Below are 16,179 nucleotides of genomic sequence, written 5' to 3'. Positions count from 1 at the left end.
CCCAACATATCTAGTTAAATCTATAGTAACAAAATATTCTATTTACCTGCATTTTGAATAACCAGTCTATTGTGGCAGAATTGGAATACAGTAGAAAGAAAATAGCATAGCAATGAGGAAGAGTATGTGATCATAATCAAGACAGGAGCCCCATTAGCACTGGGCAGACTGCTGCACTTTCCTCTGAGAACCTGTGAGTTGTCAGTCCCTTAGGCATCTTTTATCTGGATGAGTCTTAATGGATATTGGCAGGCCCTACATATTAAATACATCCAGCTTCTTGATTTTATTCAGATCAGCACTCTTCAAAGCAATGCGTCGCTCAGCTGAAGGAAATCCCTGCTCTATTAATGGTGTGTCTGGGACTGCTTTTGCTCTTATCACCATGAAATCAGGACTTGTATGGATACTGCAGGAAACTTAGAGCACGACTCAAACACACAACATGAACTGTGTCAGATCCAAGACTGGGAAGGAAGAAAACGGGGGCTTCAGGCCCTGCTTGCTTCTTTGTTCCGATTTCATCTGCTTAACATGCAGAGCATTTATATCTACAAATTCTCCAGTTTGTACTGGTGTCTTCTGCTTTTCTTTAATATAATTGTAAGGATCTACTTTGGCACGTGTGTATTAGCCTTAATGGAAGCATTAGTGTCACTATTGCTCGGGGTGGGAATGACCACAATACTTCAGGGAAATAAGAAATGGAGACAATATGCCAACTCAGCTGACTTTTAGATGGAGATGGCTCTATAGTATTCAAGGATTAGCACAGGATTTCTTTGCCCCATACTGCCCACGCCAGTTGAGCTGGGTCTGGCTTTGCTGATAAGCAAGTATTGATATTGAACAGAGACAGGCCACAAAAGGCCTCCCTAACCTCCTTGACAAGGGGATATTACCACTGAGACAACGTTGTGGCTCTTAGGTGCCAACAGGATTTCCACAGTGAGGATAAAATGAGGAAATAATGTATTGTTTCCAAGAAGTAGCACATCATAATTTGTTCTTGGGGGTATTAAAGCCATAGAGTATTATCATAATACGCTGATTTATTTTTCACTAGGAAATTTTTCACTATTGTTAATGGCTTTAGTCATCTTGCTTTGCAATCTACTTAAAAGACTGATGATCTTACAATGACATTTTCTCATTTTAGACTCTTCTTTTTTCCTTCTTCTTTTCCTCGCCTGTTATTATGAAATAACAGGCAAAAGAGGAAACAGACTAACTCATTTTTTGTGCTGGGTGTAGCTTTTGGGGAATGGTACCATTTGCACTCTGTTTAGTATGCACATGCCCGTTATCTTCAGGACCAGACAAGGCAAACACCCTATGGTGAAACCGCTACATAGAAAGCACTGATAGCTTTGCAAACTGAAAAAATAAGTAAGATTTGCGAAGCCTAGGCTTTTCCAGTTAAACAACCACCCAAGAAAGTAGAGGGGATTTTTTAAGGTCTACAAGAACACAGCAATAAGACAAGAGAATTGTTGCACCTTTATATGTATCACTGGCTTAATGAAGCGTGTTGAACGGTGTGAAATGATTCGTTTCTGACAACAAGACCTCCTCGCATCTCTGAGGATCTCTCTAAACAGAGAAATTGGATGCACAAGACACTGACTTCTTGCAAAAATCCTTGAAGAGCCCATTTCTAAAGGAAATCACTGCTGCTGTGAAAGGTAATAAAAAATTTGGGAAGCAAGTGAAATTCTAGCAAGCAACTGTGTAACACACAACAGGGAACTCCGGCTCTGGGTAGCATCATTGTCCTGCTGGCAAGCTGTCTCAGCTCCCCTACCCTGCCAACCCCTCCAGCTGCAGGGTCCTGACTTCTTGCAACCCCCTCAAAGAGACAGCACGGTTCTGCCGGTGTCAGTCATAGCAGATGCACAATTTCCAGAAGAGTCTCTGGCACCCGCATACACAAACCCCTCTGATTTTAGGTGGAATTTGTGCTGTAGTTTTACATGCTTTGGAAAATTTCCACCAGCATCTACGTTAGACCTGTATTGCGTTGCTGACGCTTGGGAAAGCTTTCTGCAAACTGAACACCAGCATGGAAACTCGCTGCTTTCCTCTGTTCTTTGGGATGGCATGCAGTCTTTCCAACCCTTACGCTTTTTGCAAATGCTTCAGTTTAAAAAATGGGAGTGTGTGGGGGGGGTGTATCCTTATCCTTTTCTTTTTCTAACCCCTATTGTTTTAATTTCCTGATTTGTGGAATTTCAGCTTGCACTGAAAAACACCAAGAAATGTTTGAAGCTGTGAGCTTCTTGAGTCCAAAACTGTGGCAAGTGATGTAAAAACCCAACAAAAGTTCTGATTAATTTCAGAACTAATTGTTTTATTCTGTTTTCAATTCTTCCTAAGAAATGCCAAGCTATGCCAAGGTACATCAAGCTTAGGAATTTTGAAGCCATTTATGGTGAAACACTGAAAGCCTGACAATAATGAATAATCTTTTGCTTTTCTCTTTTTGAAAATACATGTGGAAAGCCAGCCAGCCAGATTTGGAGCTCCCTGACATGGCTGTCCCTCCGCAGAAGTCCACTCCCACAGTGTGTCAATATGCTTGAAGGCAGAAAGGGACACATGGGAATATCTTAAAACGCTAATGTATGCTAATGGCTATCCACAAAATGGATGTGAGGGGTATTAGTACCAGGTGAGGAGCATCCCCTCATCTTTCCATCCATAATGAGGCAGAAGTAAGTGTGCGGCTCCCTTACAGCGAGGTGGGAGGATAACCTCTGCTGTTGACATTCATGTTGGCTTTCCATCTTGCCACCCCCAGCGTTGCTCTGTTGAGGCTGTCGAGCAGGAATCGGATGCAGGCTGGCATGGTCATGTCAGTTCATTACCTGACAGCATAGATAAGCTCAGGGGAAATCTAAGCACGGTTAACAGATATCAGCTAATTGGGTTTGGTTCCCTCTGGATGCTACCACACATTAGAAAGTAATTTGGCAAGAGGTTTAACTGAACGTTTTGTTCTTGTTTTCTAACGCGTGTCAACAGGTTTTCGGAAATAACTTGCATCTCTGCAGGGTATATCCTTGAGAAAAAGTAGGTAGGTGCCTGGCTGCTGTTAATGTGCTGAGGGAGCAGATTACTTACCCTCTCTTGCCCTTCTGAAAATATCGGCCAGGAAGTTTAACTGCGTGTTAGTATGGGGCTGACAGTGCCAGCCTCTTTGCTGTTGTTTTCAAGGTCAGCTCTAATTGACCTTGCCCTTGCTTCATTTAGTTGCTCACATTGTTTCCTTTTGATTCCCTGTCTGTGCTCTCATTGTTGGGATTTCCACGTTCCCACGTTGTCTTTTGGTTAAACCGATTCCTGCTTACTTCCTCCTGTTCTTGTGCCTTCTACTCCTCCTCTCCCCCTCCCTCCTGCCTGTTCTCTTTCTTCAGGACTCACTAATTTGCCCGTGCCTTGTTTATTTTTTCACCATCCTGAAATATAGCCCAGATCCCCGACCTGCAGCTCTACAGCCCAGATGCCCACTGTTTTCCCAGCTAGCTTTTGGGAGCAGCCATTTCACACAGCAGCAGATTACTCCTGCGTGGTGGGGAGGCAGCTGCTGTATTGCAGCTTGAGGAACTCAACAGGAGCTTCTACCTCACCTGGAAGCAGCCCATGGGCTGTATTTCAGCTGTGCAGGGAACTACGGGCCTTCCTTTGGGCAGGTTTGTGCCTGGCACAGCATTAAGTAGGTGACTCGTCTCCACGTGAGCCGTAGGAAGATACTGGTGTGCACAGAGGCAAGGTACAACCTGATGGTGTAGAGCCAGCAGCTCTCCTACCTGTAGCTCTAGAGTGACAAAATATCACTTAGCAGATTTGTCTTGCTTCTGAAAGAGCTGTTGGCTCCTGGCTTTGTTGAAGTTACAGCCCTGCTTGCTTGCTAGGGTAGGACCTGTACGTACATCGGGTGGATGCCGTGCTGCAGAGAGCTGTGTGCTGGGAGAGCTGCGCAGAGCCAGATCTGGCCTGACCTGCTGAGCCCTCGGGATGTCTACGGGGAGTTTCAAGCAGTAGGAAAATGAAGTCCTAACCCACTCAGCCTGTGCCTGTATGAAAGTGCCTACTGCTGGAAGTTAAATAACAGCAAGTGTGCAACATGCAGAAGCAGACCGTGAGGTTTTCCAGTAAGCAAAGGAATCTGCAGGCAGTTTACACTGCTCCCATTGCAGAAAAGATCTCCTCTGTGGCGGCACTAATGGCAATCGATAAATCAATGCAGCGAAGCCACCAATTACTTCATTTTTTAAAAAAGAGAAAGTCTATTTTAATTGCATTACCCAGCTCATTAGCAAAATATACGTACTGAGAGGACAGTCTGTGCCATCGCTTTGACAGACCCGAAGTCAAAGTTCCTGGCGGCTTTGCCATCCCCCAGCCCAGAGCGGAGCCAGGCGTTACTCTCCGCTGCAGCAGTGTCATCCTATTTGAATTTAGCCTCTGCGTGCTTTGCTGGAGGGAGATTTCCCCGTGACATCAGTTGCTTAGGTTTTCTCTCCTTCTTTCCCGAGCCAACGGCACGCAGCCCAGTCTTCGCAGTCTTCGAGGCAGTGCCAGCCGGCAGAGGGAAAGGCCAGCTTCAGTGCAGCGTCCCAAACGCTCTGGACAAGAGAGTTTTGCCAGTTCCCAGTGTCTCCTGAGCAATATCTTCCACTACCAAGCCCCCAGTGGAAAAAATGATGGGTCACTGTAAATATCGCAGTTTAAAAGCGTCTAGGAGGCAAGTGGCCGTGGTCCTGTAGTAAGTATGATAAATTGTTTATCGTAAACAGTGCCCTGAAGAGCACAGTTTGGGAAGCCCTGTTGCAGAGGAAACCTGTGTGCCTTCCAGGTGCATCGCTGGGTACTCTGCTCCTTCCCAGCCCTGGGACACCCTATGCCACGTGCCTCCATGCCCTTCTTCCACAAAGCAGAGACATTTGGCCGTTGCTTTACTTGCCGGTGCTTTGCAAGGAGTCCACGTTCTTTTGGAGAGTGCAAATCTCGCAGAGGAGGAAGCAGCCATGCAAGCGCCTGGCAGCGGGGGAGAAACATTTTCAAGGGTGTGCAAGTCCTGCTGGACCCTGTCCCAAGGATACTGGCTTGTGAAAAGAGCCTTGTCCAGTCCGTATGGCTGGGGCCAGGTTCCCTCACGTGGCTGAGAGCTGCCACAGCAGGAACCGGCAGCTCCCTGTGATGCTGTGCAAGGGGCAGGCATCTTATGCTAAAACCTCTTCTCCTGAGACTGGTGTGGAAATTACGTCCTGCCTCTTGTCAGGTAAGGCGAAGGTCCTCCAAGAGAGCCCGCCTAATTGCTGTATGCAGTAATGGGATATTCACATGGAGCCCTTCTGACAGTAGTCAGATCTCTGGGATGCTCCTCTTAACCAGGACCGGACCTACTCTTGAGTGGACTGGCATTAAAGTGAGGGGATTTTTCTTATTTGTCTTGTGGAAGGTAGAAAACACAGTTTCCTGAGCAGAGGACAGTGCGGCGCATTCCTACCCAGCCTGTAGTATACCAATCACCCAAAGTCTTTGTAGGCTCTACGCTCCAGTCATGCCAGACAGGTAACTGGTGCTGGCTCTCTGCTGGCACTCACACTTAACTGTGGTAGGACATGAGTAGGCCAAGTGCTGTGTGTATATATGTATGAGGTAAGTAGCTGGCTCGTAATTGATGGATAATATATGTTACCTGCTTCTTGGAACAGCTGCTGCATAAACAGACTGTGTACTGAAGTGCTCACCAGTGCATGCATTTGCTGATGTTGTAAAGTCACCAGGCATGCCAGGACCAGGCGGGAAATCAGCACAATGCCTCGAGATACGTTATCGACTGTAAATGTGGCAGGAAGTCATTAAAGATTTCCTGAGCTGTTCCCTGGGAAAAGACTACCTCCAGGCTCCAGCAAAGCCAGAGGACTCGTACTGCCAGGGCTGAGAAATCAAAAGAAAAATTGCTCTAATAAGCTGATGTCAGCAGCTTCAGCAGGGAGCCCTCTGCTCCAGATGGATCCTGTGCCCACAGGATCGGGGTGGTGACGGATGACGAGATTTGGGGGACATGTGCCAAGGGGCCCTTTGTAGCTCACTTACTCCAGGCAGGCTCATCCGAGCCTCCCTAAGGCTCTGGGGGCTGTGAGAGGTACAGACATAGACAGGTCTGGATCCTCTGTCTCTAAAGCTTTGTAAATCCCCGTAGGTGAAAATAAACGACAGCTTGTTTTAAGAAAGCTGTTTGGTTGCTCTATGAGCTCTCAGCCACAGGTCCAGGAGAAAGGTTCACAGATGCCAAGCTCTCTTGGACCAACTGGGAAAAGACAATATCCTGCTATCAGGAGGCAATTGGAGACTGGGACAAGAGCATGAGCAGCGAGGGAGGCCAAACCAGGCAGGTCAATGCAGGGAGCTCCAGTGTTTGTAGGGGGCTCATTCAAAAAGGCTTGAAGGAGGTTGGGGCATGGTTTAGCGATGATACCAGGAATCCACGTGACTCATCTCACTTGATGTATGGGATAACTCTCACTTTTGTTGCTGCGGATATGTCTGTCTTGAAAAATATTTATGTTTTACCAGCAATGTGTTTTTTTTTTTCCCTAAATCTCACCAACCAGCCTCTGGTCAAGACTCAAAGGCTGTCTCAGCAGATAAAAGGTCTTGGGGAATTACTGTGGAAAACTCATTTCTGGGCTATGCCTACAGGTGAAAATTTTTTTAAAAGTAACAACTAACCCTGTGAAATTATTTAACTACTGAAAAACATAGTGTTCTGGGTAAAAATAAAGTCATCGTACTCGGTCAAGGGAGAAAAGCCAAGTAGTTATATTTCACAGTGTTCATTTTCTCACTGGAAAAGATGAGCAGAGTAAAAGACCTTTCTTCTTAAAACAGAAAACCCAACAACAGCAAAAAAAAAAAAAAAAAAGTATGTGAAGATTAGACAACCAAACTTCTAGTTTTGAGTACCTGCAAAAATCCTATAAGTGAACTTGTAAAATCAGGTAGTCTGCTATGTCTAGCAACCACCAGCATGCACCTGGCTCAAAGTCTAATTTTGAGTGCCGAGAGCAGCAGGGACAGAAATGAGGAGTTTGAAGCTGCCACTGAACTTGATCAAGATGTGTATGGGGATTTTTCCACTATTTATTTTCTACAAGCTATTTCAATTTAGGATGTTTGTTCCTTAAATTCAGAGCCTTGCTTACAAGCCTGCCAAAGATGATACAACTTTTTACCCTGTTGGATCATTTGCTGGTTACTCTGCAACAAGCATGTGTTATTTCCAACACACAAAATACCAGAAATAAGCTGTCTCTCATTTGAAAATTAACATTTATGGTCAGAATAATTTTTCTTTCCCCACGGTGAACAGTTATAGAATTGCTAGCCCCTAAATTAGTGCAAGGTAGTCTGCCCCGACCGGAAAATGTTTTGGGATGAGGGAGTGCCACAAAACATGCTTTGTCCTATCTGTTTGGCTGTACCAGTGTAGCATACTGCATAGAAACCAGTAGTCCTTTTTCCTCTCATTGTTGATTAAGGTACCCATTTAAAAGGCTAAAAGAGATTTTTCTTATCTTAGACTCGCATTATATATCTGATGTATATGTCTTTTATTCTCTTCCCACAGGAGAGAAAGAAAATATTGCTGAAAAACTAAGGCATATTTCTCCAGCAGGATTTCAAGGGGGAAAGCCTGCCTACCTGGACAGCAAGAAGGTACCCTACACACACACAGAAACGTTCCCCGGGACTGGTGACACTGTTGTTCAGCCTCGCTCTTGCTGAGAAGGTTTCCACGCAACACTGCAACAATGAATTTCCTCCGGAGGCGTCTCTCAGACAGTAGTTTCGTGGCAAATTTGCCCAACGGCTACATGATGGACTTGCAGCGCCCTGACAATTCCACGAGCTCCCCGGTTTCTCCTGCCATGGAGAGAAAGCATCCGCAGCCACCGCAGCCCTCGCTCTCTTCCTCTACAGGCACCAGCATCTTCAGCTCCATCTCCAGTGCCATGAAGCAAACCACGCAAGCGGCTGCAGGACTAATTGACCACTCAGCCAGCCCCACACCACCTGTGGCCCAGAAACCCAAGATCCTCTTGGTGATTGATGATGCGCACACGGACTGGTAAGTTATCACGGTCCTCCCTGCTGAATTCAGCTCCACAAAGTCTGGGGGATGAGAGGGATCTGGGAAGCACGGGGCATCTGCAGGGGGGTACACAGATACTTTCACATCTAGGTCACCAACTCCGGCCCTAGGTTGATGTCTGTCCAATGACCTGCCTAAATGGCAGAGTAAGCTTTTCTCATATGTTTCTTGAAAAAAATGTTAATTTAGTACTCATTGACAAACTTCTTCATAGCCTCAATATATGAGCACACATAGGGCATTTTTGGCTCAGCAGGCTTAGCCGAGCTGTCACATCGAGCGATGGTCCTAAGAGGTCACAGCTGAAGGTATGTTAGTGACGTGGTTCAGGACCTTAGCCTACTGTTTGTGCTGGCTCCAGAAGTGAAAAGGGACTCCCCTCTCCAGCTTTCTCTCTCTTGAGCTTTTCCCTGTGTGTAGATTTGTACATAAATTAATAAAAGATAACGCAAGCCTACTACTACTAATAGTAATGACTGGAGTTCATTCGCTGCTCAAGGGTCCTTTACTTGCTAAGCATAGCAGCTATTGGCAAAAGACTGTTAGGCTCACCTAAGCCTCAAATTTGTCTTGTTGATGCAGGTCTCTGTTTACAAACAAAAGTTTAGAAGTTTGTTTCCTGTGGTATTGGGCAGCAGAGGACACTTTCCAAATGATAGGAGAACTGAAGTCTTCCAAAATGTTAGAGAAATTACTTACTGCTTGCAGTGTGCTCCCATTCAAAGTCAGCTGGTTTAGAAAGCTTTAGGCAAGATGGCCAAGAGACCTATTTGGGGGAAAATCTTGAGCATGTGTTGAGGAGATGCTTATTGTTTTGTCTGCCAGCTTGTCACAACACAGAAAAAAAGGAAAGGGTAGCATAGGCAAGAGGACCATATTGAAGATTTCAAAATGAAAGAAGTTGGTTAGCAGGTCTTGGCCAAGGGAGATTATTTTATTGTTCTTTTCATCCAACACTACTCTTCAGTGAAGTCGTCACCTCTGCTTTCCCAGGAGAGTGGGGACAAGGTGGGACCTGCCTCCCCGGGTGTATGTTCAAAAAGCAAGAGCTTAGCTCTTGGCCAAAAAGGGGCAATGACTGAGTACAACTAGGTCAGGCTTCCGGAGCCAACTTGAAGTAAGAGAGGGAAAACAGTGGTGTTTTTCTCAAAGGAAAAACAACTTTTTAACTGAGTGGGCAAGTCCCCAATAAGGTAGTTGTCTATCAAACATTTCACCAGCATAGTGTCTTTTATTACAGTAGCAGCCTCCTAATGCCAGATAGTTCAGTTAGCAACACCAGTCTGGCTCAACCCTAATCTCTCCTTCCCCGGTGCACCTGCAAGTGTCCCAGCAGGCTGATGGTCACCAACCTCTGTCTCTGCTTGGTGTCTTTGCAGTTCCTTGAAGTTGCTGCCAGGTGGCAGTCCCTTAACATAGCATCCTCCAGCTGGGGATGGGAGGGCCTCTAATGCAGAGCTCTAGCATCTGGGGCTTAGCCGGCACTGCTTAGTGCAAACACTGTAATCAGAGAGGAAAGCCCTAGCTCAAAGGCCAATCTAGTTTTTTCTTGAGATTAATGGTGCTGAAGGTAGTCTGGGCAGGGGAAAGGACAAGGAGGGGTTGGACTCTGTCGCAGTGTTTTCATGTTTTAAAATACTCACTGCACTCAAATCCCTGCCTTTATATCTCCCAGCTGCTGTTCTGTCATGCAGACTTCGTGGTCTGTGAGCTGAGCTTGCCCAAGGAGCAGCAGCTGGGAGATATAAAGAGGAGGTATGGCTACCCGTGCTGTCTTCACTCCTCCACTCATGTGTAAGCACTCCGCGTATCCTGCTGTGTAGGCTATCCCTCTACTGTCTGTAACTCAGCCGTTTCTACACATGATGCGGGACCCCTTTCATTCGTCCCAGCTCTCTGCCTCTATCCACAGGCTTGCGGACACCAAATAACGCTGCTTGCAAAGGCTCCCTGCCTTCCCTCTGCCTAAGGTTGTGAGGGCACTGAACAAAATTAGTGTATGCATCGTGACTGTATCCTGACATATGTATGACATGAAAACCAAGGAAAGAGCATTACTAACCCTTGTCTGCCACAGATTTCCATGGCTCTTTGTAGCACGGACAGAAACACATGCCTAGAAACTTCCCCAGCCTGAAAGTAGTATGTGGTCCTTTCTGAGAGGGCATACCAGTGCTACCACTCCAGTAGGCCAGGAATGCTACTTGGCAGTTGATTTTTGTGTCTCCAGGAGACTCAGTGAGCCCTTGAGAGCAGTGGCTCCATGGCTCCGTGGATGTTTATTCTTGGTAAGGTACTTCCGAGCAATGCCAGTCATCTTCTTGGTCTCAGCCAGGGTGTTACGTGAGCTCGAGCTGACCAGCCCGAGGCAGCAGTATTTGCCTTGTGAGAGCACAGCTGAAGAAGCTGGTTATCCAGGGATTCTGGCTGTCCACTCTGTATCATGTAGGCAAACAGTCTCAGGCTTTGGAGGCTGAACAACAACCTATTGTTACTTCTGCGCTGGTGATTTTGGGGTTGGAAGAAGCATCATGTTTGCAATGCATTTAACCTCTGCCTGCTCTGGTTCTTGGTACTTGTGAAACCTTTGTATTTGGTTTTCAAGAAATCCTTTCCTTCTCCTCTTGAAATAGTTAACTCTGCTAGTAAATATCCCCAAGAAATAACAACTAAAGCACTACCTTTATTTTAAGGGCGGGGGGCTTCCACAATGCCTCCTCCCCCACAGCAAGTTACGTGGGGTTTACAACAAGGACTAGCTTGTTCACAGACAGGAAGGGTGAGAGACAGTGGAATCTGCCATTTGATTTCTCTTCTCTAAAAGAAAACACTTTCTCATAATTGGAGACTGTAGCAATATTGCCAAGCCAGACATTAATTTATCACCACTATTTGTATTACAGCAGAGGCAAAGAGCTCTAATTGTGGATTAGGATAAGGTGTTGCACAAGTGCATGTTGAAATGCTCCAGCAACGCGAATAGGCGAGTGCATGTTGAATGCACTTTTAAAGTGACTATTTTTAAGGAGCTACTATGTCTCTGATGGTACAGTATAGCACTCAACTTCTCTCAGACGTCTGGAGGAAGCAAAGAGCATCCATGGGAATCCATGGCCTGTCTTTCTCCATAAAATCCTTACCACTCCTGACATGCAATATGCTCTTGTTTATTCTAAAGACAAAGTATTATAAAAATAACGTGAGCCTCACAGAATACGATCAGCTGCTTTCTGCATTAGCAGCAGTAAAAGAAAGGTACATTCTATTAAAAGCAAGGGAACTCACCCAGCTTTCTGTTAAAGTGGCAACGTTTTGACAAATTTTCCATCCTTCTCCAACACCCTGCTCTAGCGCATTGCAAGGAAGCACACAGTGAATCTGCCACACGTAGGATGTGAACGAGAGGAGAACGCTATCTGTACGGCTCCCTCATGCTCTTGGCTTTGCCAGGCAGTCCTCAGAGGCACCCACAGCAGTGAATGTATCTGTGCCTCGGCACACGAGGGAAAAACTCTGCTTCTCTTCAGTCATTAATGGCACTTATCTCACCTGGGTAGCCTCCACCTGGAGAATGAGGCACCTTCTTGTGGGCTGGGAGTATCTGTGCCCTGGGAGACTTCCAAAAACGCATCCACAGCTCACCTACAGCAGCTGCCAGAAAAAAGGAGCTCAGACGTGAATACACGCACACGTGCGCATGTGCAAAAGCACAGCAAAAGGGAGTGGGACCGTGAGGATGGGGAATGGCAGGACTCCATGTAATGGCAGATGGGCCAGCTCCGGCAGCCCGACCTCAGCCAGGAGGAAAACACCCCACCTCTGGCAACTTCCTTGCCCGACATGCTATTAAGTAAAATCATGCTCCTGCTGGGTTGAATTTCTCAGCAGATCAAACAGGATTTAGTACTGTGAATTGTTAACCCCCATCCTCTGCGAAAGTGCTCAGCTTTCTAGCCTAATGCTTTGTTTTTAAACAGCTTATTTGGGAAGTGATCAAGAACAGCTAAGGCTCCTATTAACAACATATGCTAAAAACATTGCTTTTTGGACCAGACAGCATAACAAAGTTGTTCTTGTTGCATTTGTTACATATCTTGGTTGCATTTGTGACATAGCTCATGTCACTTTTCAGAGCCATCAGTGTGTTTTGTCCACATTTCGGGCTGTTTCAAGTGCTAACAGTGTTACACGCTGCCTTGCACAAAATACTTGTGCCCTATGTGCAGCAGTTCTACACACAAGGATTGTGCCATGTTTCACAGGGGAAAAAAAAGCCACAGGAGGTATTTTAGGAGACACAAAACTGCATTATTGTTTTCCCATTTACTTTACAGCCAAATCTGCCTGAACATACTGTCTCCAAAAATTTAAAGACAAAGGAAGAGAAAAACTGTGATTAATACTGAATGAAATCCTCTTAATACGTCTGAAATGATCCTTTGTATAACAATAATGTAATGATTCAGTTCTAATTATGGACTGACCTGACAGGATTACTGTTTTATACTGTTCAGAAGAAATTATCAAGCCTTTTTTATTAAAATAAAACTATTTTTACTTCTGATAGTATATGACAATATTGAGCCTCAAATATGTCATTTGCCCAAAAAATGTAACTGGTCCAATAATAACAGTCTACTACTGAATTTTAGTAACATGGGACTTCCTAAATCCTAATTTTTTTGCAAGGAACTCCTTTTCAAAAATATTCAATGAGTGTCTTGAGTAATTTCATGCTTTCAGTAGGCTGAAGATTATATACTATGGCTCCCATTCAGAGGAATATCTCTGTACCTAACTCATTTAAATATAATGGGAAGGTTTGGACTAGCTTTTGGCTTTGGACTTCATTATCATTTATCTTTATTATTATTTTATTCAGAATTGATACTTCAAGTTTGACCTCAGAAACTTGCAGGTTAAACTGCAAAGTTTTGTCTATATTTCCTGATAAGAAGACCAAAATCATCTAACATGGTGGTAACTGACAAGAAAGGATTATGAATTAGCTTTTTTTATACAGGGGTGACCTTTTAAGGTTTCACAAGTTACGTGCAACTATGTGGCTATAATTTGAAAAAACTTAAAAGTAAAATTTTCATAAATCTGGCTAAAAAACTTACATTTTCATCATTTAGCCATCTCTACCTAGGACTGTATATTTCTGTTCCTTTAGGGAAAGAAAAGGCAAGTTTGTCTTAAATGTGCGTCTGTGTGCACACGTGCTTTGAGGCAGCCTGAAGAGTTTCTGTATTCCATAGCATACAGGCATCGGGGTGAAAAGGAGGTAAAGCTGTCAAAGATATTGAATAAATTGCATTTATCATGTCACTTTCCAATCTTTTTTAGCTATATCACCATCATGTCTGCCTGTATTTTTGTCCTGCATATGTAAAGCAACTTGGGATCTAGTGCTCCTAAATGAAAGGTGATACAGAAATGTAAAGGATTAGTATCATTACAAAAATAGACACAAGGAATATGGAAAACATTCCCCACCAGGTTATAAATATGCTAATGCAAGTCAAATCTGGGACCTTAATTGCTTTACCAGAGTTTCTATAAATGCATAGAATTTAACCTCAGAATGTCCTGCCTAGTCCCGTACATATTAAAAAGATAAAAAAATTCCCGCAGATGTATTTCTCAAGGTTTGTGAGCCAGATTTCTTCTGCTTGAAAGCCCGCAGCCCTGCCTCAGCGTTGGTTCGAGTTAGCCCGGTTCCCCTGCTCCTCAGGTTCAGGGAGGGCAGGAGTGCGCTGGAATAAAATATTGCACAATCCTCAACAAAATGATACCCCTTGCAAACAGTTCCTAGGCCATCCCATCTAGATTTAGCAACGTGGAAATGTTCCAGCAATGTACTATTTTGATAATACGCGAAAGAAAATTGCTGCCTCATGCTGTACTTAAAGCAGCCCCCCACCTCCACCCACCGCTCCCCCCCTCCAAGCTCCTTGTGGCCAGGAGGAATGTGACCGCGATGTAGCCTGGGTGGGGGACCAGACCTACAGCAAAGTGTCCTTCTTATCCTGACAGCTTGGAGAAGCACAAAAAGCCGTGCCCAAAAGCAATAGCGCTTCACTAACTAGCACTTCTTCTCTTGGGGGGGGGTGGCTTTGATTACCCCTGTTTGACGAGCAGGAGGGGGCACAGGAAGATGCTGGGAGGCCAGTATTGTGTGGGACTCCATAGTTCCTTGAATAGAAAGAGCGGCCTGAATGGTTGTCTCTGCGATCGTTAAAGTGCTGGTGGCTTGCCAACCCAGGTCTCCCCCGAAAACAGGCCTTCAGTTCCCTGAGAGAAAGGGAGGACTCACAAAAGAAGATTTAAAAAAACCTTCTCCCTTCCTGCCCCAAAGCTTCCCTTTCTGTATGCATTCAAGCCAAGAAAATCCCTCCAGCCCTGTAGGGTGGGACATCAGACCTCATCAAGGACCTCACCACGAGGACTTCCTTTATCCAAAAAAAAAAAAAAAAACCAAAACCCAAAACACCACCACCATCACAGCCCGATACAAACCTCTTCAGGAGAGGCGTTTCTTCCCTTGATGTGATCCCATAACTAACAACGCCTCAAGGGCTGTTTTATGGGAACCAGAGCGAGCTGGGTCTTGTGGTTCTTCCCAGAAGGTAACAAAGGCAGTCTGTTCCCACGGCCCGACCTCGGACACCGAGGACCTACCTGCAGCGCAGCGGAGCTGGATCTCGATTTGGTGGCTCCAGTAAGCCAGGTACTGGTATCGGCACCGACAGCGAGATGATCTCGCCCCGAGGGAGGCACGGGGCTGAGCACAGCAATACTGCACCCTGGGGCTGGAGCTGAAACTTTTGTGGAGCTCCTGGCAAAGTATCAGGGTATTTAGGGTTACCTTTTGACCCAACCCAAAACTTAGATTCACCTCTTGGTCCCTCCCTGTCTGTCCATACGGTGTGGGTACCCTTTCCTTCTTTCTGCACTTGCCTCTGGTCCATTTAACCTGTAATTCAGACCTTGTTTTCTGAGGTGTCAAAGTGCACATCCATCATGCTTATCCACCATCTTTAGCACCCTGACAACCCCTGCCCCTGCCCCAAGGTACTCTTTCAGCATAAATATTAACTACCAACCAGTCCATCCCACAGCTGAACAGTGCATAAAGGTCTCTGGGCCAAAGCAGATATGGACAAAAGCTCCAGCAGTTTGCAGACCTCGACATTTCTGGAGTGATTTTTCTCCTCCCTATGCCCTGGGCAGTCAGGACTTGACCATCTCCAAAGTCCTTACTATTTGCAGCTGGGAATTGCTAAACTGGGGAGAAGCGGTGAAGGGGTTGAGGGCTGGCCCCTGAAAGGAAAACCTTCCTTGTTTTCACCCCTGAAGAAAAAAGGGCACAAATGCATCTCTCCTCCCCCTTTCCCTTCCCACTGCCTTTATAGCGTGTAGGGGCTGGGGGGGTCGGGGCATTCCAGCGGCTGCTGGCCAGTATCCTGGAAACTGTCTCCTTTTTCCCAGTCCCAGCCCCTTTTATGAAGGAGACAATGCGGACATACAGTGAGTGCCTTGTGCATCGCTTGGGCCCCCAGGCCCTTTGACACGGGGATTTCGTACAGTGGCTAACCCCCTCCCCGAGGTCCCCCCACACCCGATCCAGGGGACTTCAGCCTCGCCTTTTCCAGGCTGATCCAGAAAGAAATTACATGCCTTATTTTCCCAAGGGCCTTGAGAGAATTATGTGTAATGTGATTCCAGGGAAATAATTCAGATAATTCCTGAATTTACCCATGGATCCCTTTTGGTTTATTTACCCAGGTCTCTTCTTTACCATTTCTCGCCCTCTTTCTTCTACACACTCCCTTGCCCTCCCCTCCCCAAGAGCCCCACACATTTCCCCTCTCCTCAGCATGTTTTGCTCTGGCCCCTCCGCAGGGTGGAAAAGGCTGCTTCCCACTCCAGATGAGTAGTAGTCTCCATCCAAAGCGTGGCTTGGCTTTCTTTGCTTGTCGTGTCTTGCTCCAGACGCACAAGCTCAGTCA

The 16,179-nt window shown here is 45.8% G+C and overlaps 1 protein-coding gene across 1 annotated transcript in view; it reads left to right on the top strand.

Annotated features, from left to right (window-relative positions):
* Positions 1 to 7,756: 7,756 nt before the first annotated feature.
* Positions 7,757 to 16,179, top strand: part of SYN3 (synapsin III) — a 183,902-nt gene continuing 175,479 nt past the window's right edge. The window contains exon 1 of the mRNA XM_052789786.1: positions 7,757 to 8,140. Coding sequence (XP_052645746.1) covers positions 7,824 to 8,140 — 317 coding nt within the window. The 5' untranslated portion in view covers positions 7,757 to 7,823. The remainder of the gene's footprint in view (positions 8,141 to 16,179) is intronic.

Source organism: Harpia harpyja, chromosome 6 (assembly GCF_026419915.1).
Source record: "Harpia harpyja isolate bHarHar1 chromosome 6, bHarHar1 primary haplotype, whole genome shotgun sequence".
Classification (NCBI taxonomy): Eukaryota; Metazoa; Chordata; class Aves; order Accipitriformes; family Accipitridae; genus Harpia; species Harpia harpyja.
The sequence above is the reverse complement of the archived record's forward strand: the minus strand, read 5'-3'. Positions and strand labels throughout refer to the sequence as shown.